General features: G+C 39.3%; 1 protein-coding gene across 1 annotated transcript in view; it reads left to right on the forward strand.

The window, feature by feature from the left end:
• Window positions 1-24,494: 24,494 nt before the first annotated feature.
• Window positions 24,495-27,024, forward strand: part of si (sucrase-isomaltase) — an 85,453-nt gene continuing 82,923 nt past the window's right edge. The window contains exons 1-2 of the mRNA XM_067389930.1: window positions 24,495-24,625; window positions 25,563-25,686. Coding sequence (XP_067246031.1) covers window positions 25,563-25,686 — 124 coding nt within the window. The 5' untranslated portion in view covers window positions 24,495-24,625. The remainder of the gene's footprint in view (window positions 24,626-25,562; window positions 25,687-27,024) is intronic.

Below are 27,024 nucleotides of genomic sequence, written 5' to 3' on the forward strand. Positions count from 1 at the left end.
ACAATGTCCATGCTAATGCACAGCAATAAGGCAACAACCATTAGGAGTTCAGAATCATGATCCACCATCCTGATATAAGAATTGACTGGATTCTGATTCAAAACCGTTTATTTTCATCACTTAAAGGCTAATAATTTAATGTATTTAATATTAAAATGTATTTTATTGAATCTCGTACATTTTGTTGCTTATATTATCATTACTTTATATATATACACTATTGCCCACCACATTAATCTGACGTCGCCAGCTTGTAATCTTTGAATCTAAATCGCTTTTACAACGCGTTTGCATCTCGCTAGCTTGTTTAACTTGTCATCAGTCTCGCGCGCTCCTCTTCCAACGCGTTCATCAAACAGCTGTGGCTGTATCGTATAGATTTTAAAATCTTGTTAATTACTTACAAAGCACTAGATGGTTTAGCCCCCCAGTACCTAAGCGAGCTCTTAATGCATTATAGTCCTTCACGTTTATTGCGATCTCAGAATACAGGCCAGCTGATAATACCTAGTGTTACAATACAGACGGCACGGAGGCAGATGTAAAAGCAAGTATGGTAGTTTTATTGATAACAGCAGAGATCAGGTGAGTAAATGGTAAATGGAGAGTTTGATGAGATGATAGGAGAATGATATTGTCCTTTGTGGTTTGAGTTCCTTGGAGATGAACCAGGTGACTGAAGACGGGGAACACTCACACACATGGAGAAGCACACAGGAGGAAGACTGGATACACTGGAGACACTGGAGTCTTTGGAAGCAGGTAAGTAGCAGATAGGAGTCCTTGAGGTAAGTATACATTAGTCTGTGATACGTACGAGACCGGACAATGACTGTGTGAGTGTGGCAGATATAGTGCTGGTGATTACTGTGGTGATGACGTGCAGGTGGCGGTGATTAGAACTCCAGTGATTGAGTGCGTGGGTATTGCAGGGAGGTGGAACCTGACGTGTCTGTGACAGTACCCCCCCTCCCACGTCATGGTGGCCGACCTCGAGGGCGTGGGGCAGGTCTGTCCGGGTGGCTGGTGTGGAAGGCTTGTAGCAGGTTGGGATCAAGGATGTCGTTTCTCGGGACCCACGACCGCTCCTCTGGCCCGTAGCCCTCCCAGTCGATGAGGTATTCCAGGAGACCACCACGGCGCCGGAAGTCCAGAATGTCACGAACCTCGTATGCAGCTCCATCCTCCAGAAGAAGTGGAAGGGGGGGCTCGGCGGCTGCCACGTCTGGTTCTGTGGAAGGAGAGACAGAAGGGTGGTGAGGTTTTAGCAGGGAAACATGGAAAGTAGGATGAATTTTGTATTGTGGAGGGATCTGGAGACGATACGTGACGGGGTTGATCTGCTTGATGACTGTGAATGGGCCAATGAAGCGGGGACTCAGCTTTCTGCATGGCGGACGCAGTCTGATGTCCCTGGTCGACAGCCAGACCTTCTGCCCAGGCTGGTAGTTGGGAGCGTTGGAGCGACGAAGGTCGGCTGTCATCCTGCGTCTGCGCAGGGCCCTCTGCAGCTGATGGTGGGCTGAGTCCCATACCCTTTCGCTCTCCCGGAACCAGTAGTCGACAGCAGGAACGTTGGATGGTTCCCCGTCCCAGGGGAACAGTGGGGGTTGGTAACCAAGTACGCATTGAAAGGGTGTTAATCCGGTGGAAGGTTGACGGAGGGAGTTCTGGGCATACTCGACCCAACCCAGGTACTGGTTCCAGGAGTCCTGGTGGCCGCGGCAGAAGGTACACAGGAAGCGACCGATCTCCTGGATCTTCCGTTCCATCTGCCCGTTCGTCTGAGGGTGGTATCCGGAAGACAGACTTACGGTCACACCCAGGAGGGACAGGAAGGCTTTCCAGACTTGGGAGATGAACTGGGGCCCTCTGTCAGATATGATGTCCTCGGGAATTCCATAGTAACGAAAGATGTGGTTGAACATTAGTTCTGCTGTAGTTAGAGCGGTAGGTAGACCTTGGAGAGGAATGAGTCGGCAGGCTTTGGAGAATCGATCCACTACCACTAGGATGCAGGTGTGACCGTCTGAAGGTGGGAGATCTGTTATGAAATCCACTCCCAGGTGTGACCATAGTCACTCAGGAACGGGCAGAGGATTGAGCTTGCCGGCCGGCAGATGACGAGGGCTCTTGGAGATGGCGCACTCCCTGCAGCCCTGCACGTACCTTCTGACATCCCTGGCCAAGTTGGGCCACCAGAAGTGCTCTTTCAGCAGCGAGAGGGTCTCATTGACCCCCGGGTGACCAGTGCCAAGTGATGAGTGAGCTGTGTGGATTAGTGGAGTGCGTTGTGATCGGGTGATGTATTGGAGTCCTTGTGGGCAACCCGGCGGAGTGTGGTTGGAGGCATTGGAGGAGGGCAGAGTTTCCTCGGACCACTGGTTGGGACTTAGAAGAGGCATTCTGGAAGAATGGGTTCTGGAGTTTCATTTTTCTCGTCAGGGGCATGGAGACGGGATAAGGCATCAGCCTTGAGATTTTTGGAGCCAGGACGATAGGAGATAGTGAAGTCAAATCTTGAGAAGAACATTGCCCAGCAAGCTTGACGAGGGTTCAGTCTTTTAGCAGCCTTGAGATACTCTAAGTTTTTATGGTCGGTTAGCACTTGGAAGGGGTGTTTGGCTCCCTCCAACCAATGCCTCCATTCCTCCAACGCGAGCTTGATGGCCAGGAGCTCATGGTCACCGATGTCGTAGTTGACCTCCGCCGGGTTGAGCTTACGGGAGAAGAAGGCGCATGGATGGAGTCTACTTGGCTGCCCCTGCTGCTGGGAGAGGACCGCTCCCACTCCTGTGGTGGATGCATCCACTTCCACGATGAAAGGGAGATCAGGGTTAGGGTGGACGAGGAGGGGAGCGGTGGTGAAGGCGTGTTTGAGGGCTTCGAAGGCTTGTGTGGCATCTTCGGACCAGGACAGAGACTTGGGCTGATGACGGAGGAAATTGGTTAATTGATAGACAATGGAACTATAACCCTTGATGAAACGGCGGTAGAAATTAGCGAAGCCTAGGAAGCGTTGGAGTTCTTTTATGGTTGTAGGTATGGGCCAGGAGGGGATGGCATCAACCTTCCCCTCGTCCATCCGGATGCCACTGTGATCAATGAAGTATCCCAGGAAGTAGACAGATGACTGGTGGAAGGAGCATTTTTCCGCCTTGAGAAACAGTTGGAACTGCCGTAAGCCGAACTTGTGGAGAAACTCCCGGAGCACTTCATGAATAAAATCTTGGAATACAGAGGGGGCGTTGACTAGTCCATAGGGCATGACCAGGTATTTGTAGTGGCCAGTGGGCGTCACAAAGGCGGTCTTCCACTCGTCCCCCTCGCGTATCCGGATGAGATTATATGCGCTGCGGAGGTCCAGCTTCGTGAACACAGTGGCACCACGGAGATGTTCCAGAGCCGCTGGGACGAGGGGAAGTGGATAGCGAAATTTGATGGTGAGTTTGTTGAGAGACCGATAATCAATGCAGGGCCACAAGCCTCCGTCCTTTTTAGCCACGAAGAAGATGCTGGAAGCAGCAGGGGAAGTAGATGGGCGGATGTAACCTTGATTAAGGGCCTCTTCAATATATTCCTCCATGGCCTTCTCCTCCGGCGCTGAAAGGGGGTAGATCCTTCCCTGTGGCACTGGCTCACCCGGTAGCAGATCGATGGCACAGTCCCATGGCCGGTGTGGAGGTAGTTTGGAGGCTCGTTTCGGGCAGAAGACGTCGCTGAAGGGGGCGTAACAGGAAGGGATGTCGATGGATCGCTTCTCGATGGGGCTCTCGATGGAGGTAGCGCAGACAGTGATTTCTTTTGGTTGTGGAGAAGGAGGAACAGGAAACCCGGAGAAGCAGTTGGAGAAACAGTGTTCGCCACACTTCAGGATCTCACGCCCTAGAACCACGTCAGCAGTGGATTCCTCCAGAACCAGCAGATGAATATCCTCGACGTGTAAGATCCCGACACGGAGTTGCAGCAGTCCCACACAACGACTGATTTTCTTGCGGCTCAGGGGCTTTCCGGTGATGGAATGGACTTGGTAGATGGACGGCGAGGGCGAGGTTTTGAGGTTGAGTAGACGGCAGAGGGCACCGGTGATGAAGTTCCCGGCTGACCCTGAGTCGAGGAGCGCAACAACTGGAACAGATACATTTACAGCAGTAAGGTTTACAACAGTGGTGAGTGGTTTCACCTTTTTTATGGAGGGAATGATGGCACTCACCAGAGGTCTTGGAGGGCGGATTGTGCATGTGGAGAGCTCATGCCCAGGAGAACCACAGTAGAGGCATAAATTCAGGGTCAGCCTTCGTTTGCGTTTGGTGGGAGAGAGGCGAGAGGTGTCCAGTTGCATGGGTTCGCTGGCTGGTTCTGGGGAGCTGACAGGTTTGGACAGACGGAGGAGGGAGTGTGGAAGTGGCTGGCCCTGGTGTTCTTCGAGACACGACTGCATACGAGTGCCTATGCGGATAGTGAGTTGGATGAAGCGTTCAAGGCCGATGGTGTCCTCATATGCAGCAAGATGCAATCGCAACTTCGGCTCTAAACCCTGGCGGAAAGAGGTGGTGAGGGCTTGTTCATTCCACCCACTGCTGGAAGCCAGAGTACGGAACTGCAAGGCATAATCACTCACTGAGTTAGATCCTTGTTTCAAATTATAGAGTTTCTCACCGACTGATGAATTTGAGAGGGGTTTTCCAAAGACTTCGCGGAAATGAGAGACGAAGGCTGGATAGGATTTCACCACGGAGCCTTTCTGAATCCAGAGTGCGTCCGCCCAGCGGAGAGCTTTACCTTGCAGCTGAGAAATGATGAAGGCGATCTTAGCGGTGTCAGTGGGGAAGAGTTGCGATTGCATCTCCAGGACCAGCTCACATTGCAGGAGGAATCCGCTGCAATCCCCCGCCGATCCAGAGTAGGGTGCCGGCCTGGCCATGGGACTGGCGTGCATGGTTCGTGAGTGGAGCGAAGAAGTGAACAAGGAAGCGGTGACAGGTGCTGGTGACGGTGACGATGGTTGTGGTGGAGTGAATGCTCGGCGTAGCGCGTCTACGAGCTCCTGGAATGGGTCTGGTTGGCTCATGCTGATATCCTGTCATTTTGTTAGGTCCGGTCTTCTGTTACAATACAGACGGCACGGAGGCAGATGTAAAAGCAAGTATGGTAGTTTTATTGATAACAGCAGAGATCAGGTGAGTAAATGGTAAATGGAGAGCTTGATGAGATGATAGGAGAATGATACTGTCCTTTGTGGTTTGTAGATGAAGTTCCTTGGAGATGAACCAGATGACTGAAGACGGGGAACACTCACACACACGGAGAAGCACACAGGAGGAAGACTGGAGACACTGGAGACTTTGGAAGCAGGTAAGTAGCAGATAGGAGTCCTTGAGGTAAGTATACATTAGTCTGTGATACGTACGAGACCGGACAATGACTGTGTGTGTGAGTGTGGCAGATATAGTGCTGGTGATTACGTGCAGGTGGTTGTGATTAGAACTCCGGTGATTGAGTGCGTGGGTATTGCAGGGAAGTGGAACCTGACGTGTCTGTGACACCTAGAATATCGAAATCAACCGCAGGTGGTTGATCCTTCTCCTGTTTGGCACCTAAACAGTGGAACAACCTTCCTAGCATTGTTCGGGATGCAGACACACTCTGTCAGTTTAAATCTAGACTAAAAACGCATCTCTTTAACCTGACATACACATAACACAATATATATTTATATTTTCAAATCCGTTAAAGGATTATTAGGCTGCATAAATTAGTTCAGCCGGAACCGGGAACACTTCCTATAACACCAGATGTACTTGTTACATCAGAAAAAGAATGGCATCTACGCTAATATTAGTCTTTCTGTTTATCCCGAGGTTTACCATAGTCAACCGGATTCGGGGCCGTTTCCAGATGAGACCGAGGACCGGTGCCTTGGCACGGCCATGGCGCAGCCCTGTGTCGGCGGAAGTCGGGTCTACTGGATCGTCCATTGTGGGGACATCATCAACACGACAGCCAGTGCCACAGTTTCCTCAAAATTATAATCACGATTATTAATCATGTTTATTCTATCAAAAAGAGTAATGTAACTATGGCTATTATGCAAGTTCTTTACCAACCTACACTTCACCCAAAAGGCCTGTAGGTGGCACAAAGACTTAAATTTAACCAACTATGATAACTTCGTTAGATGGTAAATCAATACAAAACATGGTTTTGGTGAGCGCTTTGTAATATGTATTCACATTAGATTTTAAAGCAACACAATTCGTTTGCAACAAGACAAACCAGATTCAGATTGCCCGGCAAATTCGTAAAGCAAAGAAAAAATCATTTCTAGCTGATCAAAATTATGAAAACTGGTAAAACCTTTAGGAACTTCAAAAAATAAAACAGCGAAATTCCTAATATTACTTCCAATATTTCGAAATTATGTTCATTTTCATAGAGCGGGCCAATATCGTGACGATTATTTAAAATCAATCGAGAGAAGCAGATATCGTTATCGTGATAAAATACGATTAATCGTGCAGCCCTAATTTAATTTAATTTGACTTGACATTTGATATTCAGCAGTATCCTTGACATTTATTCAACAGTGCTTTTGATCTGCCTGCACTGACACTATTCTTTAAAAGGAAAAATTATATACCAATTATCAATGTAAAGCTGCTTTACACAATCTGAATTGTAAAAAGCGCTATATAAATAAAGGTGACTTGACTTTACTTGAATACCAGCGCAAACCCTCTTTTGGCATTAAAAACTACTGTCCGGATTTACTAAGACACTGTACAAAATTAGCTCTGAAAAAGCGTGACTGAGTTGTTTTTGCGGCTTACCTTATTGTATATGCATTTGTAGAAGTTTCACTTTCAGACGCAAAATTTATGGGAGGAGAGTACTTAAATAAATCACGTAATGCGATTTACTAATGTTTGCGCTTGTCAATTTCCTGGCATTTGTGCCAGTATTTAACACCCCACCCCCCCCCCACCCCCCCCAAAAAAAAAGCATGTCTTAACCCATTTGCAACATGGCTGCTATTGCTCCTGCTTGGAGGAGACATCGCAGAGAACAGAGATTGTGTGGTTGAAGGGAGAAAATATTTTCCACTTGTATTATTTTCTTTGGAATGACAATCAGTTCATCATGCAAATTTGCTGCGTTGCACATTATGTTCTACACTAAGTTGAACTAACATTAAAAAATACCCTGCGGTGAAACAGTTTTTATTATTGTTTATATGTCTATGTGGTGTTTTTATTATGCTTTAAGACAAACCATGTGCAAATTCATCAGTCAACATCATTGCTGAGTATTTTCTTCTTAAAACTACAGTGTACCAAAGACAGTCTCAAAAACATGGTTTGAAACATCCCATAATTCCTACATCAAAAACTCGTAACCAATCCAGTCAATGTTAGGGGAGGGGCTTTTCCTATTATTATTTCTAGGGAAGCTGATTAGCTGTAAGACTCTGAGATGGCAAACAGGAACATGGTTTGTGTAACATTGGCAACACACTATTAGCTGTTTGATAACGTAGTCAAGCAAAAGGTTAATCATATCATTGTTTGATAAAGTATTCAAGTCAAAGGCTAATCATTGGCCTCTGCGTTCAAGAGATCAGCAAACCTGTCTGTGATTGGTTACATTGCTCACTGTTGCAAACTACATTGTAAATAAACATTTGACATTCTCTAGAGTGAAACTCAAATATGCACATTTAAATATGTCGTTGTGATTATCAAAGATTAGTTTTAAAGAATTATTTACTCCAGTGGGACTTTAACATTTACTAATACATAATGAAAATTAAAAGTTGTAACTTCATATTGTTTAATGGACCTACAGTTGAGGTCAAAAGTGTACATACCCCTTGCAGAATATGCAAAAATGTTAATAATTTTAACAAAATAAGAAAGATCATGAAAATTCTGTTCAGTTCAAAAGTTTACATACCCTTGATTCTTAGTACTGTGTGTCGTTACCTGGATGTCATTGTTGGAATGGGTTCAAATGTGCAGAAGATGCTGGAAAATCAAAGAATTGATTGTACACATTTCAAAGAATTTCCAGGACCTGAATGATTTTTCTGAAGAACAGAGCTCACTGTTCAGGATAAACAAGCCTCTTATGAACATTCATCACAAAAAAAACAAAAAAAAAAAAAAAACATAGATCACCCAGGTAATGACGCACAGTATTAACACTAGAACTACCAAGGCAGTCATTTTGACCGTTTTAAAGATTTGCAATGTAATAACTTTGTTGAAATAAAACCCATATAACTACAGTTCCATGACTTTTCTTAAATTAATGTAAATTTTATTTTAACATTGTTATTTTATTAAAATTATAAAACACAAAAGAGTTCTGAGTATTTCTACCTTGAATGGCCATAGCGGTCAATTTGACCGCACATATTACAGGCGTATCTCCTCAACGCTTTTTTCCGCCGTTAAAGATGTGCTTAGCTGTTGCCTAGCTGTTGCCTAGAAACCTTTCTCTGGCAGTTTTGTATGCTTTTGCTAAGCTAAAACTTAGCTTTACCGTCAAAATGGCAACAAGAAAGAAAATGACTGTCACTGAGGTTTTATCCTTGCTTGAGAACATTGATGATGCAGAGTCTGATGGAGGAGCAGAGAGCGATGTCTCTTGGTCTCTTGACAGTTCGTCTGACACTGATTCTGAGAGTGATTCAGAGATAATTCCAAAAAATAATAATATTTATTCATTCTAGATTTCATTAGAGGCTGCATAAAATTGTTCCCGATTCGTGTGGTCCAAACATTTCCGATAATGCTAAAGCATTGTAAACTCCAAAAGTCAAAATGTATTGAATAAAGACAGATGTAATCATTTCCAAAATTCACAATATGTTTTTATCTAACGAAATATTCTGCTTCATTTTATATTTGTTGACATTTTGACTTTCAAGAACAACATTTTAACTGCGGTGAAAAACTTTGATCTCCAGCTTGCCGGATGCAAATTGCGGAAAGCAAATTGCGGCATGCACTTTTGTGGGAGGTCTAGTAGCTCTTACACAATAATATCACGAACATATTATATTATGTATGCTTAAATTACCCCACATTTTTCATAAAACATGACCATAGAAGCTTTGAAGTAAATATAACATGACAAAAATTACATTCACTGCTGTCTGGTATGAACAGTCAAAATGACCGCTATTGGCAGTTCTAGTAGTTATAGAATTCCGGTAGTGCTAGTGTTAAATGATCATGAAAGGGTCTCAGAGTTTCAAAAAGTCTGTGAAAATGGGCGTGTAAAGCTCTGGAAAAGTGGGAGTGTAGAGGGGGGAAGAGGGGAGAGAACAACCAATGAAGCACAGACATACAACACACTCATTATACAGAATAATGAATATTAATATATGAGCATGGAGAGAATGACAACAAACTCCCAAGCACAAGGGAGAAATGCGAAAGAATATTTAATAGGGTTAATAATAGCAACTTCAATTACATTTACGAGCACTGCACTCAAAATCAGTCTTTTAGAATGATCGTGTCGTCGCGTTCAGATAGGCTACACCATTGTATCAGTGTCCAGTTTGCACATATAATTCATTTGAAGAAGACTTGATGAAATATGTGTTCATAACTACACCGTGCTGGTTAATGTTTGGTGCAGGAGAATATGTGAAATAAAAACTTTAAACACAGATACTTTATTCTGTATGGGCTATGTGCCACGTGGCTAGGTTTATTAAAGGTGCCCTGGATTCAAAAATTGATTTTACCTCGGCATAGTTAAATAACAAGAGTTCAGTACATGGAAATGATATACAGTGAGTCTCAAACTCCATTGTTTCCTCCTTCTTATATAAATCTCATTTGTTTAAAAGACCTCCGAAGAACAGGTGAATCTCAACATAACACCGACTGTTACGTAACAGAATATTTGTGTACGCCCCCAATATTTGCATATGCCAGCCCATGTTCCCAACATTATGAAAGGCATTAGACAAGGGCAGAACGTCTGGATCTGTGCACAGCTGAATCATCATACTAGGTAAGCAAGCAAGGACAATAGCAAAAAATGGCAGATGGAGCAATAATAACTGACATGATCCATGATAACATGATATTTTTTGTGATATTTGTAAATTGTCTTTCTAAATGTTTCGTTAGAATGTTTTGCTAATTTACTGTTAAATGGGGTTAAAGTTACCATTGTTTCTTACGGTTTTCACGGAGACAAGAGCCGTCGCTATTTTCATTTTTAAACACTTGCAGTCTGTATAATGCATAAACACAACTTCATTCTTTATAAATCTCTCCAACAGTGTAGCATTAGCCGTTAGCCACGGAGCATAGCTTCAAACTCATTCAGAATGAATGTAAACATCAAAATAAACACTGTACTTACGCGATTAGACATGCTGCATGATGAACACTTTGACACCTTAGACTTATATTACATCTTTTAAAAAAAAAGTTCTAGGGCACCTTTAAACTCATCTCGGAACTCCACGCTGAAACCGAGCATATGCGTGCTCCGCCTGTATATCATAAAAACAATCGTATTTTTCACGTGTTCGTATTCAAACTCCAGTTCTGACCGCATCGTGAGCAAAATACAACCAACAAACATGCTAGTATGCTGAGGTAAACAGCCTCGCGCATTTGAACGCAGAGGTGATGAACAGCACTTTTGTGACATTTGAATTCTCCGCTGTAATGCGATCTCACGCGAACATATTTTCCATTTGTGCTGGTAGATTACTGCAAAACAATCCACATCCACACAAACCTCTGCTCTGGTCGCGTCGCAGGAAAACACATTGTGTTGTAGAGGAAACGAACACCAACGATATGTCTCTGAATGACAAGAGACCGAGGTGAGAGAAGTGGAGCCCAATCACACGAAAATGCGTATCAATAGTACGAGTTTGTAATCTCGTAGAATATATACGCCAAAATGTGTTTTGGCATATTTATGGTACGCAGTTTTTCGCGTGCATATGATACGCACTTTATGGCGTATTATGCATACGGAACCCCCACCCCCACCCCCCAACCCCCATCCTAACCAAGAGCGTGTCATATACACGCCATAAAGTGCGTATCATATGCACGCGAAAAACCGCGTACCATAAGCATGCCAAAACTCATTTTGCTGTATATTCTACGAGATTACACACTCGTACTATTTACGCATTCTCGTGTTGGAGAAGTGACACTTCCTCATGCATAATACCGCAATTATAATCTTATGCATACTACAGCGCAGTGATTGGATTGAATGAGCTTTATGTCATGAAAATATATGTCGAGAATCTACATCAGCATGTTCGAAAGTATACGATGACGTCATATTTTGTGACGTTGCTCCGACTCAGCTTTTCAAACAGGAAGACAGAAATCACTCTGAAAAATGCAAAAATAACTATTTTTCACTTATGAATAACATTAATGAGTACCTTTAGTGTTTTCAATGATGTGCAGCCTATACATATCTGTTTACATTTCAAAAAAAGTGTTTTGGGGTTTCATAACCCTTTAAAGGGATAGTTCATCCAAAAATGAAAATTCTGTCACCATTTACTCACCCTCAAGTTGTTCCAAATCTGTATATTTATTAATTGCATTTATTTGTTCTGTTGAACACAAAGGAATATATTTTGAAGAAAGTTTGTAACCAGGCAGCTTTGGGGCACCATTGACTTAGTTGACATAGTTGGAAAAATAAAATACTATGGAAATCAGTGGTGCCCCAGAACTGTTCAGTTTCCCACATTCTTTAAAATGTTTTCCTTTGTGTTTAACAGAACAAATTCATTTATACAGGTTTGGAACAACCAGAGGGTGAGTAAATGATGACAGAATTTTCATTTTTGGGTGAACTATTCCTTTAAGAAGCAAGGGTATGTAAACTGTTGAACTGGGTCAACTATCCCTTTAATACTGTGCGTCGTTACCTGGGTGATCCATGTTTTTGTTTTTTGTTTTTTGTGATGAATGTTCATAAGAGGCTTGTTTATCCTGAACAGTGAGCTCTGTTCTTCAGAAAAAATCATTCAGGTCCTGGAAATTCTTTGAAATGTGTAAAATCAATTCTTTGATTTTCCATTTATATACATACAGTATAAATTCAGCTATTTTTTTTTTTTTTGTCTTGTGGACTTTATGTAAACATCTGTTATGTGAAATAGTTTATTCAGGACAGTACTAAATAAAAAATAACATGCAATTTTCATGATCTTTCTTATTTTGTTAAACTGATTAACATTTTTGCATATTCTGCAAGGTGTATGTAAACTTTTGACCTCAACTGTAATCTAACATAACCTAACATAATCAATTATCAGTTGTATTTTTATTAACATTAACAATTAATACTGAAACGAATGTACTGCTAATTGTTAGTTAATGCATTAACTAATGTTACCTATTTGGACCTTGTTGAGATTAAATCTCAAGATTAAAGTTGTTAAATTTCGAGAAAAAAGTTGAGATAAAATGTTGAGAATAAAGTCATTAAATTACGAGAAAAAAATAGTTAAATTATGAGAACAAATTCGTAATTTAACGAGTTTGTTATCGTAATTTAACAACTTTTTTCTCGACTTTTTTTCTCAAAATTTAATGAATTTTTTCTACTTTTTTCTCGAAATTTAACAACTTTAATCTCAAGATGGTTTTATCTCAATTTTTTTCTCGAAACTTTTTTCTTTATTTTTTATTATAAAGTGTATCTGCACGACATTGGGTGAGTAAAGAATTTCTTTCTCTATTCCTTTAACATTTGAATTTATGAAGGAGCTTGTCATCATGTTACAGTTCAATCTAAGTTTGCATGATTAAAATACATTGACCAGCCTTTTATTTCTTGTTTATTACATTGCGTTTAGTTAATTCTTTTGAATTCGTCCTTCAGTTCCTCCGACTTCTTCCAGTTCTCTTCCTGTCCTTTGTGCTTAATACTTGTGTCCCATTCAGTGTCAGATGGGCTGCACTAAAGTGGGTCACCATAAACTCTGAGGACATCAGAATAAACCACTCTCAACGCAGAGTGTGTGAGTCACATCTCAGTGACAAACAACAGACGCCACACCACAATTTATTAGCAGACATGACTGCTGCATCATCTATCAGCTCGTATGTGTGGCACGACCATTTGTGTGTCCCGGTGTAAGTGGAGATATGAAGATATTGATCCAATAGACTCCAAGGCTTTGTGACCGGTATGATGCTTCTACTGAACCCTTGATAAAATCTAGCCAGAGATGCTCACTGGGTTCAGAAGCCTGAGACCACTAGTAATTGTTATTATTATGCGATTATTTTACACTTGTTTAAACATATTAAACATGTTTTTTTTTTTTTTTTTTTTTTTCAGGGTAATGAGACATTTAGTATGATTATTAATATTTATAAAGCGATCTGTGAGGCAGTATAAAGTATGTGTAGTATCCAGAATAATGTTTAATATGTTTTGAACTATTATGTGTACTTTATGTGTAGGTGTGTTTAGATAAACCAACGTCTAATGGTGTAAATATTTCATATTAGGCTCTGTAACTTCTACCTGCACTTGCAGATATAATCTATCTATCTATCTATCTATCTATCTATCTATCTATCTATCTATCTATCTATCTATCTATCTATCTATCTATCTATCTATCTATCTATCTATCTATCTATCTATCATCTATCTATCTATCTATCTATCTGTCTGTCTGTCTGTCTGTCTGTCTGTCTGTCTGTCTCTGTCTGTCCATCCGTCCGTCCGTCGCTATGGTTCCATCCATGTTGTATATATCAGGGTAAATAAATGTCTTTTCTTTATAAAATGTATTCACATAAAGCGAGAGGATATATTTATTTATTTATTTATTTATTTATTTATTTATTTATTGTCTTTAAACATTCTAGAAATGTTATTAATTTTTTTTATTATTAATTATTACAGTTTTTCTCAGTCGCTTTGGTACATTTCTCGAATCAAACTCACAATTTGCAAAACAGTAAGTGCATTTCTCAAAACAATTTGTACAAATAGCAAAACACCATGGATAACCTGCAAAAGCCACTCTCTTACTCAAAATCCTTAGTTCATCTCTCAAAAGTAAATATCTGTGTCAATGAACATGTCAGTGCCATCAGAATGACAAGTCCTTGTGTCATTGTGTACGGATAAGACAGTCAAATTGTTTAGTCATGTTCTCAATATAACCGTTTACTCTGGAGGGACGTTCTGATAACTATGGCTAAAGTTTTGATGACAATTATTGTCAATTATAAGTTACATCTTAGTGTATGTGTGAGTGTAAAAAATAGAATGGAAAAGATTCAAATTTACTCTCTTACTGTTTGTACTGTATTTTATTGACAGAACATGTCATTGAGTCATTGAGTCATGTCGTTATTGAGTCATGTCATGTCGTCAAGATTCACCTGGGAGCAATTTACCAATTCAGGACAGATTTAGAAAAAAGTCTAATGGAAATATAGAAAGTATAGAAATATGCTTGACATATTATGATAACTTGTTCAACCATTTTGCATGTAAAGACTTATGCTATGAGCTTGTGCCTAAATGTTGTAGGGGGTGAGACTATTCAACAGAGACCCAATATAATACATTTTGATCAACATGACATAAGCAACTGATAATGTAGGAAACAACTGAGAATTGTACATAATCATTTGCATGGATGTACCAAAGCATTTGCAACTTGTTCAAATAAATGAGAAACTGCTTTTTTGATGTGCACAAGTGACACAATGATGTGAGAATTGAACAGGTAGTTTTGAGAATTTCAATTCTGATCTGAGAAATGTACCAAAGCGACTGAGAAAAACTGTATTATTATTATTATTATTATTATTATTATTATTGTTGTTTGTTTTTCCTCATCCTGTTGTTTTTTTCTTCTTACAATACCCCATATAAGAAAGAAAGAAAGAAAGAAAGAAAGAAAGAAAGAAAGAAAGAAAGAAAGAAAGAAAGAAAGAAAGAAAGAAAGAATTTGAAGAGTAAGAGAGGGTGCATATATGAATGTGAAAAAATAAATTACTATTATTATCAAATTACAAGGATGATAATTTTGGCCCAAATAAACATTGATCGCCTTTATAAGTGTTCCTCACGTTAAAAAAAAAATTAAAAAAATAATGTTGTCTGACACTTTTCCTAAATGTCCAACACTAAGTGCCACCTGGATTTCAACCTAATTTTCAGTGTAAAACAATGTGATTTACTGTAGGTGTGCAGGGGTAACTAGTGGTTCACATGTCAGAACATCAAAGACAGAAAATGTTTGAAGCAAATTCAAACACCAAATAATTGATTAATGACTCTAAACAAACATTTGAAGAAAAAGAGACTTTCGATTACTTCCTGGAGTGCTGAGAGCAGTGTGTGTGTGTGTGCGCGTACGTGCGTGTGTGTGTGTGTGTCGGGGGTTGGGGGGTTGGGGGTGTATTGTGAGACTAGTACAGGAGATAATTAGCTGTCAGAGTGTATTACTGCTCTCAGCTGGAGCTGATAAACACAAGAGAAGAGCTCTCACCTACACAACCATACTCTGCTTGCACACGCACAGGATCCAGAATTAACACTTGCCAAGTGCCAAATGTGAGTAAAATTTGGTGTTGGCAAGTAAATATAACATTATTAGTTTGCCAGAAACTTTTTATGGTTTAAATTGCAGTGTAAGACCCACATTTTGATGTTAACAAACCCAGTAAGATGCTAATGTTTATGAAAAACAGATGACATTTTCTAAGACTAGTGAGACATTTTCATGGCCTGGTATATTTTCTCAGTTGTTAAATATAGAGTGATAGTATATAAATAAATAAAGTTACATTTATTTAAAGTATGGAGTCAGTGAGATTTTAAATGTTTTTGAAAGAAAAATATTTTTTGTGATGCAAAGCTGAATTTTAGGGATAATTACTCCAGTCTTCAGTGTCACATGATCCTTAAGAAATCATCATTATGCTGATCTGTTGCTCAAGAAACATTTATTATTATTATTATTATTATTATTATTAACTGCATTGAAATAAGTTTTCTTGCTTCATATTTTTGTGAAACCGCAAAACTTTGTTCTGGAAAAATTTAAGTCAACGAGACAACGTAAAGTCTCGTAACGTAATGGCTCATAACTCCTAAATCGTTGGTCGCTCAAGTGTCTTATATCTTTGGAATCCTTGGGTCAAGCTGAAAACAATTACATATATATATATATATATATATATATATATATATATATATATATATATATATATATATATATATATATATATATATTGTAAGGAACGCCCAAAAATGGAATCCGATGGCCTGGGCGAAGGTTAACGCGTGTATGTCTTTTGTCTTTTCAGCACCCCTCTAAAGTTCACTTAATTTCACTCATTTAATCTGACTCCAATTTGAAATGATTATTACTCTTAGGTTGTGTTTCCAATTAGAAATTAATGATTTGTTATGTATTCATTTACCCATATTTACCCATACAGACCCATATCTCTGTATCTCCCCATACCCATAGTGAGATCATTTCACCAAACTCGGTACCTATGCACAAGCTCGGTCTGTGATTGCATGTAAAAGGATATGGCGACTGGCCACTTGGTGGCACATCTAAAATGAAAAAACAAACAAACAACACCAACAAAAAACATGAAAACAGTTAGTCGGATTGACTCAGATAAACACGGCTGCCGTCGGCAGTGGGAAATTTGAAAGAAATCAGCCACCAGGGGCGATATTGCCCTTTATGTGTGCATAAATGATTGTATATTAAGACCGGGACACACCAAGCCAATGTCGACGAAGTAGTGGTGACGAAAACAGACTGCGGAGTTGGCTCACGTCAGCGTCTGTGTCCAAAGTTGCCCTGACACACCAAACCAACGTTAGACAGCCGACGGCCAAGTAGCACATCAGTTCTGCACCTGCGTGAGATGATGTACCTTTCAGAACCAGCAGGTGGCAGTATCTGAACATCCAATCAGAATGATAAAATGGCAGACGGGCCGACAAGCTCCGATGGCGATTCACATTTCGAATCGGCCGAAAAAAATCCAACGCAGACCAACTTCAGCCGATGGTGCGGTAAACACTGAGAAAACTTAGTCGGCTGACAAACAAAAACTGCCAGACGGCCAACCCTCGGCTTGGTGTGTTCCTGCCTTTATACGATGTCGTAAACACACTCAGTCTTCATATCATATGTTAGATCTCCTCATTCTGAACAACTTTCCCTCGAGATCCACTGCTGTCAATCAAACCGTTCATTAAATATTTCAGATAATTAAAAAAAAAATATATATATATTATATATATATATATATATATATATATATATATATATATATATATATATATATATATATATATATACTTTTGTGAACTAGTTCTAGGTTTTTGCTCAACCTCAATAAAACAAAACATGTTTAATGGAGTTAACATGGAAAATATGCCTTGCTTTAGTGGAGATTACTGCTAGGAAACTACAGAGCGTGGTGGGACGTGAAGATATTTGCGTTCCCTTTGCAAAAGTTTTTTGAGGGAACGCAAATATCTTTGTGAAGGAACGCAAAAGATTTGGGGGAAAAAATTTCCTCCTATCCCAAAATTTTTCCACCACAATGTCCCTTTAGGGGCTCCGTAGAAAACCAAAAACAGACACTTTTAAAATAAAAGTAAGCCGGTGAGTGGTCCTCTGCTGCCATCTACTGGATATAATAGTATCATTAGCCGCGTTTCCACTGCCGTGCTAGTGCGTGCCAGGGCCGGTCACGTTTCCACTGTCACTTCTGGGGTGTGATCGTGCCTCTTCGGTGCTTCCTCGGTGCCAAAGGCACGGGTTTTTCGGCCCACCGAAAACCTTGGTCCAAAGCGGGCCAGCTGGGGCTTGAGGCGTGGTCGAGGGGAAAGGTGGAGCTAATCGTAGTCAGGTGATGGTCTACACGCTGAAATGGGTTTGGTTGTGTGACGTTTGATCAAGGGAGGTGTGTTTAAGGACGGTTTTTAGATCAGCGCTGCGGAGCTAGCGGACTGACAGTGGAAACGCAACTTAAATTTGGCCTCGGTGCCTAAGGTCTGTGGCCATAGACCCAGCCCGGTACGCTGTTAGCTCTGGCTTGCACTGGCCCGACAGTGGAAAAGCGGCTATTGTCAAACTTCTCACTAATATGGTTCTAGTTCATATTTAAACATTATAAAATCACTATTATAAAATTTACAATCACATTTTGTCAAAATAAATCACTTAATTTCTATTGAAGTAATTATTATAAAGAGGAGACTAATTTATTTCAAATATCTGTATCTACAACAAAATGTGTGTGCATGTGTGTATAAACATGCTTAGAGTTAAGTAATATTCTTTAACCCTTTCATTTCTCTCTCTCTCTGTCTCTCTCTCACTCTCTGTGTGTGTAGGTGTGTTTGTGTGTTTGTCTGTTTATGTGTGTGTGTTAAGCATATTCTCCATTGTGAATGTGTTATGGTGTCAGCCCTACATTTTGGGTCAGGCCTTATAATGCTTGAACCCCTGACAATTGCTTATTCCAGCTGTTATTATTATTATTATTATTATTAGTAGTAGTAGTAGTAGTAGTAGTAGTATTTTAATTATATTCAACCCAAACTTACTTCTCGGATTCACATCTGTGTATACTTTCTGTCATTTTCTCCTGTCTAGTTGCCAACATGCTCATACGATTATTCATAAATGTCTGCTCATGTGCAGAGTCCACCATGGATGACTTTTGCCACCACAGCCTTCATCTGACATCCAGTCTGATAATTATTAATCCCATCAGCATGTCTCTTTCTCTTTTCCTGTCAATCTATTCATATATATATATATATATATATATATATATATATATATATATATATATATATATATATATATATATATATATATATATATATATATATATATAAAAACATATTACTTTATTTCCCTCATAAAGAACCGTCACAGCCACTCTGTGAATGTAACCAATGTCAAGAACTGCACTAAAAAAAGAAAAGAAAAAGAAAAAATAAGTATTTTTCTTCTTTTGCACTCATTTTTTTAAGTAAATTTCACATGTATGGAATTAAGTAATTAAATAGAATAAGTCCATTTAACTACTTTAAACACACTTTGCAATACTCTGTTTCAAATACATTTTATTCACTCTTTGTTTGTACATTTTTCTCAAACAATGTAGCACTAAATTAAGCAATGCACTTAAACATTGACATAAACAACAGTCGATTGCATGTTACACTTTATAATACAACATATCTACATAACATAGGTTAGGAGATATCCATCTAAACATAGCCATCAATACTTGGTACACAATACACAATACACAATATACAATAACGGTAACAATAAGTTAATATTTTTTGAGTATGAATGGGTCATTTTAAGCAGAAAATGAACTCTAGATGTCACAAAATTTCAAGTTACTAAACATAACACAAGCAATGGTGAAAAATGAAACCATATTGATTTTTCATTCCCCAGTACATGATGAGAACACCAGTAACAGAAAGTTGAGTAGGTTTTACTTAATTGTATAATTTTGATACTTACTCAAAGACTCATTGTAAACATAACAAACAGTTCCAAGTAAAATGTAATTAAGGCTAAGCTTTCATTTCTACAAGCTTGAATAAAGTATGAATATAAAATGTACTAAAAAAAAAAAAAAAAAAAAAAAAAAAAAACTTGACTGAACTAACTTATTCAATGTAGAAATCGCATTTGTTTTTTGTTTTTTTTTTTTTGTTTTTTTACTTTCTGTAGTATTTACATCACCACAGAACCATTTATCAATAGGGGATAGAGTCCAAGTTCAACTTTAGAAGGTAACTTGCATGTGATTTTATTGTGTTATATCACACACCTTGTACTATTAAAGACACTATCATTATTGTTCTATCATGAACTGATAAGGAAGGTTTTATGTGTTCATGCAGGTACAGTTATGATCAGGAGGTGATATGAACATAACAGCTCATGTTCAGGTCATAAAATTTTCCTGTTGGGAATTCTGTCAAAATCTTATTTCTAATGAGATTTTCTTATTGGATGCTAACATAACACTCACACAAAATCTTCCAGAAAGAAGAAGAAAAAAAGAAGAAAAAAAAAGATTTATAATACAAGAAAATGGTGTTTTAGGGCGATTATCCCTGCATGAGTTCCTGTGTATTTAAGAGGCTGCTCACTGCTCACAGTCCCGGAATCTATGCACCCTGCCCAGTCCACCACTGCCTTAATGACCTGTGATCCACGGATCCAGTTCCCTCCCGAGTCCCCACTCTCGAATCTGCGCCTTCTTCGCCAGTCCCATCCAGCTGTTTGGATGCTCCAGTCCCATCCGGAGACCTTCCTCCTCCGATGCTCCTGCCTGACTTCATGGTTCCATCTCCTCTGGTGGTTCCATCCAGTCCCCTGCATCTGCCTTCTCTACTGGCTTCGACCAGCTCCTCAGATTCCTCCAGGATCCCTTGTCCCTCCGGCTCAGCCTCCTTCCCTATGACTTCCCCGTCATTCTCTCTCACTCTGTAGTCGCCCCGGTCTGCTGATCCCCTGTCTTCACCTCGGTCCCGCTAGCCAGCAGCTCCACCGTGGGCTTCCGGGCCATGCTCTACATCGACCTCCAAAGCCACCTCCCTCCCTCCACAGTTGGACGTTACGCTGTGAGGACGTGCCTTCTGGGAAGGGGGACTACTGTCACAGCTCAGGGGACTCTTAAGTCTGGTGCACACTGTGCGATTTATAATAGTCCTTTACAATTGTTGCTTCTGTACGAACATGATCCTCATGTCACACTGTGGGATCTCAGCTGTCATTTATGTCAGACTGTACGACAGTCAAGACGCATTAAAATCGTACACGTGCATGAAAACTTGTCTGGAGTTTCACATCATCAACCTATACAGGTTTGGTAACTATGAGCTGCATTACACACCGGACTGAAATGGTGGTTAACAAACAAATCTCTAGCATTAATTTTGATCACGGCTTGTCTTTAAAAACAAAGACAATTTGACGTTCATCATAGGAGAAGTCACACTGCAGGACTGTGTGCCAAATGTCAAACTAGAGATCACACACTACAGATTTTAGCTTAGGATTATAGGAATCTTTTAGGATTCTCAAAATTTGTCTCAGACGCCCAAATTGTGGCCAAAATCTCAGTGAGCACTTGCCTTTAGGCATCACTGACTTATAAGGCAATGACTTTGTAGGCTGCCTTCAAAACTTAAAGGTATTTAAGGAAACAGGAAGTGAAGCTAACATTGGATTCGGTCTTGATGCCTTCCTACTTTGAAATGCATCCTCTGTAGGCAGCCTTTTTAAACTTTCAGATGTAGCCTTATTGTTTTTTCCCCCTTTGGTTTCCCTGCTCTGTTTAGTTTTGGTATTCTGGGTTACCTATTAAGCATTTGTTTCCATGGTTATATATGATTTGCACCTGTGTTTCATTATGTTCACCTTTTATTTATACTTCATTATGTTCAGTCCCTTGTCGGTTCTCGTTTATGATTTAATGTGGATAATCGGTGATTATCCATGTGTGTTTTCATGTGTATTTTGAAATAAAGACTTTGTTTGTGCTTACCACATGGTTACAATATGATTTCTATTATGTTTCTTCAAGATGATTCTATCTTTATCATGATTGTTGTTGTTATTATTATTATTATTATTATTATTATTATTATTATTAGTAGTAGTAGTAGTAAGATTACACAATGTACAAAACAAATAAGATTACACAATATATAGAATGGCTATAAATTAGGAATAAAAAAATAATGAATCTCATTTTAATTTATATTGCATTACTTCAAGATTCTATAGGACTATGATCCCTTCATATTATTATTATTATTATTATTATTGTTGTTGTTACTTATAATAAATTCATTTATCTGCACCTTTCCTACACACAATTATTTATTTACAGTACATATTTTTGTTTTCCTTTTAAAATATTAAATGACTGAAACTTTCTGTATATTGTTGCTTTAATTAGCATTGCCAATAATTATATGTGTGTCTAATTAATAATATGTAATCAATTTTATGTCAATTATATTTCATATACACAGGGATGCTGTCTTGTCATCTTCCATTATTATCCACTGCAGTCTCTGCACTCAACACAATTTGGCTGGGTTTGTGAATTGTGAATCTGTTTCAGTTTAGTTCCGTATCCATTTTCCCACAGCCGACTCCAAATCTATTCTCTCACACATTGGACCTGCAGCTCCAATCCAATTCTGGTACCTGAAAGTAGAACTGGCAATTCAATCCTGAAGTATTGATTCCTTCAGTTGGGACCAGCTCTCAGCTCTGATAGCTGCTTGCGTTGCTCTTAACCTGATATGGCCATCAAAGCCTGACTGCAGGCGTATAGACACATCTGGAGAAATCGCTATGCTAGCTCATTGTGGCTCATTGTGCTAGCGCTAGAGAAAGCATGATGCCGTCAGCACTAGCTCTGACTCTAGTGGTATCATCGCCACTGAGTAGTTTTCAGTGAGGTAAAAGTGAGCTGTTATACCTGAGAGTTAGCTTCATTTTCAAGTGCTAAAGCACGCAATAGACTCTGTGGGTCAGGATAAGCAGAGCCCTGTCACACAATGCTTTTCTGTAGAACTGGTCTGAAATGGTAGGTAAACAGTATCTCACAGAAGTGAGTACACCCCTCACATTTTTGTAAATATTTTATTATATATTTTCATGTGACAACACTGAAGAAATGACACTTTGCTGCAATGTAAAGTAGCGAGTGTACAGCTTGTATAACAGTGTAAATTTGTTGTCCCCTCAAAATAACACAACACACAGCCATTAATGTCTAAACTGCTGGCCACAAAAGTGAGTACACCCCTAAGTGAAAATGTCCAAATTGGGCCCAAAGTGTCAATATTTTGTGTGGCCACCATTATTTTCCTGCAGTGCCTTAACCCTCTTGGGCATGGAGTTCACCAGAGCTTCACAGGTTGCCACTGGAGTCCTGTTTCACTCCTCCATGGTGAAATCATGGAGCTGGGGGATATTAGAGACCTTGCGCTCCTCCACCTTCCGTTTGAGGATGCTCCACAGATGCTCAATAGGGTTTAGGTCTGGAGACATGCTTGGCCAGTCCATCACCTTTACCCTCAGCTTCTTTAGCAAGGCAGTGGTCGTCTTGGAAGTGTGTTTGGGGTCGTTATCATGTTGGAATACTGCCCTGCAGCCATGCAGACCATTTTGATGCAGTGTATGCGGCGTATGGTCTGAGCACTGACAGGCTGACCCCCCACCCCTTCAACCTCTGCAGCAATGCTGGCAGCACTCATACATCTATTTCCCAAACACAACCTCTGGATATGATGCTGAGCATGTGGACTCAACTTCTTTGGTCGACCATGGAGAGGCCTGTTCTGAGTGGAACCTGTCCTGTTAAACCACTGTATCATCACTTTTGTGGCCAGCGGTTTAGACATTAATGGCTGAGTGTTGAGTTATTTTGAGGGGACAGCAAATTTACACTGTTATACAAGCTGTACACTCACTACTTTACATTGTAGCAAAGTGTCATTTTATCAGTGTTGTCACATTAAAAGATATAATAAAATATTTACAAAAATGTGAGGGGTTTACTCACTTCTGCGAGATACTGTGTCTATCTATCTATCTATCTATCTATCTATCTATCTATCTATCTATCTATCTATCTATCTATCTATCTATTGTCTGTCTGTCTGTCTGTCTGTCTATATATCATCTAAAAACAGACAGAAAGAAAGTAAGAAACACTTGCTTGCACGTCTCATTTATTTCGGGTCAAAGGTCAATCCTCAGATCATAAAACAATCAAGCTTAATAAAGTCTTAAAGAAGCCCATAAATGACACATGTAATTGCTTCATTAAAATATACTTATTAGTCTGAGAATAATTTTATGTCTCTAAGCTCTCATTCAACACATCACTGAAAGGACATTGCACATTTCGAGCTTAAATCTGAATGTCTCATGAAGCCAGTCTTGTCTAATTGCTTCTTTGAAGCAGTTTGAAAGAGTTCATGCAATATTTTTGGAACAGAAAATATCTTGCAAAATGATTTTTATTTAACACAGATGTGGTGCTAAAGACTTTCCATAACAGCTCATTTATTTGTCAGCTAAATTCAGCATGGGGATTGTAAAATGTTCTGATAAACAATGCAATGATAAAGTGCCCATTAATATCATTTCAGGTGGAAAAGATCACATATACATTATCAATAAAGAAGAAAGGCCTTGTCATGTCTTACATAAACAAACAGCACAGTATGAGGAACATCTGGTTAAGCCATTGTCTGTGAATGATTCCTGAATGGATACAAAGACACTTGTCTCAAGGAGCACTGCTGCATGACCATGACCTTTGGTAGAGACCCATAACGTAACGGAAATTCTGGTTGTAAAGATGAAAACAACAAACACACCCACTCAGGATTTTAATTTATTCCTTTGCAATGTAAAACAGACGGTCCAGCTCTGCTCTTCTTTAGTGTGCTCTGACTTCAGTTGCACCCAGGACTGGATAAGAAGGAATTAACAGCAGCGAATTTTCAAATAACAACAGTGAAGGTATAAGAGAAATATAATTTATATATTTAAATGATATAATGTTTATAACATTTAATTGAAATTTGATGCTTGATATTTCTTATAATATCATATAAGATGTCCATATATAAATTCAGCTGAAATACACGGCTGTTGACAGATGATTTTTGTTATCTTGACATGTTTATGGCGCTTCATAGGCCATTTGCTGCACGTACAAATGTTCAGTTGTTTAGCTAGACAAGAATGCTTTCCAAACATTTTATCTTGATGGGATTGTTTTACCCCACAAGCTGCTGTGAAAATGAAAAACAATCAATTTAACTTTGAAGTACTGAAATTAAATTGAAACTGTTTGATCCATAAGAACAATTAGTGGCTTTTCTTTTTTGTCATGTGAACATGTTCAAGTGAACAATCATTTTTTAAATACTAAAAAATCTGGTGTTTTGTTGAAAAAGACCAAGTTGGATTCAAAGAAAAGATGACATGCAATATAAAGTGTAGCTGGTAGAGTATTATTTGGCTAAAATCAAACTGAGAACAGATTGTTACTGATGCAGCATGAAGTTCATCTTTTTGTATGAAACAAATCAGAAAATGGAGATGAAATACAAACAACAATTGGACAACATTAACAGATTTTATGCAGAATTTAGAGAAAAAAAGACTTTCTATGTTCCAGATGTTTCTGACTGTTTTGTCCTGTTGTTGGAGGTTTCATGCATTTAAACCTTTCATGGACAAGAATGCATCTCAAAACGCAGTATTAAAGGTTAAACTCAGTTACAGGGAAACAAAACATGGCAAAAGTGAACAAATCTTTTGAACATTAGCCTGTGCATTTCATACACAGACTCAAGGACATGTACTGTGTATGTCAAAGACATGCATGAAGATGAATTATAGTATGCTTATGGTTGTTTACACTTTGTGTTTGTGTGTGTATGTTAATCAGATGGGAAAGCGGCGCTTCTCAGGGTTGGAGGTGACCCTGATGGTGCTGTTTTCATTGGTGCTGGTGGTCGCTGTCGCATTGATCGTTGTACTGGCCACTGGGGAACCAGGGGTGATCGGAGAAGGTAGGTGATGAGATGGCAGTATTATCCCTTTGAATGACACTAATGCAGAGACACAGACACGCATCTATGAACTATACATGGATTAAAAAAAAAATCACCCTATGTTCAATTAATTGTGATATTGTGAAAAAATAACCAATATGGTTTACCTCTTTACATGTTTAATATTTCATTCAACATAGTAGGAATGACCTGTGTAAGGTTTAACAAAGATATTAGACACAAATTATTACCTAAAAAAAAAAGCACTGTGTACTGAGGGCAAAGGTATTGTACAGTGGGACTGCAGCTTTTGAAGATTAGTTTATTAACGACAAAAAAAAAAAAAAACTGCACCTGCCTCGTCAAGGACAGCAAGAAATGCGAGTCTTTGATGTTCCACTAAAGTAAAACAAATATATTCATCCTGATTTTTATCAAGGACACCCAGCAGTGAGAAAACCAAAAGCAGAGACAGTGTACAGAGACATTGGTGAATGGCTCGCATGGGGACGAGGACTCAAGCATGCACAGACGGGGTTATTATGACAGCTGTCACTCTCAATTTCAATTTACCGCCCTGATGTTGGTCAAGTGGTTTATATTTAAAGGGAACAAATTGAGCCTAGGACAGCTAGATGGGTGGGGGGAGTCTCTATGATTTCATGCATATGACCTTGTTTTAGGGGTACAGGGTACTGATGGAAATCAGGTTTCAAAAGCTATATATACAAATATATATATGAACATCACTTGTAGCAGGTTATAGGATAAATATGTTTGATATGATTATATCAGATTGCATACTGGTCAATGATTACAAAATGATATCTGTCTGACGTAAGATGTATGTTTGAAGATTTCTGACCTTATATTTATGTATATTTACGTGTATATTTATTAACGCCTTTTTATGTTGTATGGCAATAAGCCAGAGTTTGGTTAGTAGTGATTTTACAATTAACAGTTAACCTTAAAGGAAGGGGGTAACACTTTAGAATAATGGTCCGCCATTAATAAGTAACTATGCAGGAATAATGCAGGACTAATGAGTAGTACTACATTAACTAATGAGTCGTACTACATTAACACTTCAGCTACTATTATTAACTAATATAGAAACAAGCTTAACTAATCAGTAAGTAATATCAAATTTAGGACTGATGGTGCGTTCACACCGGACACGAATGAAGCGGTAAGCGTGAGTGATTTACATGTTAAGTCAATGCAAAGATGCAAATTGACATCCTGCGGCGCGATTCGTGCGAATGGCGCAAGTTGAAAAATCGGAACTTTGGCGAATTTCAGTGCCGCATTAACCAATCAGGAGCTTGCTCTAGTAGTGACGTGACGTAGCGA

The sequence above is a fragment of the Chanodichthys erythropterus genome, chromosome 7 (genome assembly GCF_024489055.1).
Source record: "Chanodichthys erythropterus isolate Z2021 chromosome 7, ASM2448905v1, whole genome shotgun sequence".
Classification (NCBI taxonomy): Eukaryota; Metazoa; Chordata; class Actinopteri; order Cypriniformes; family Xenocyprididae; genus Chanodichthys; species Chanodichthys erythropterus.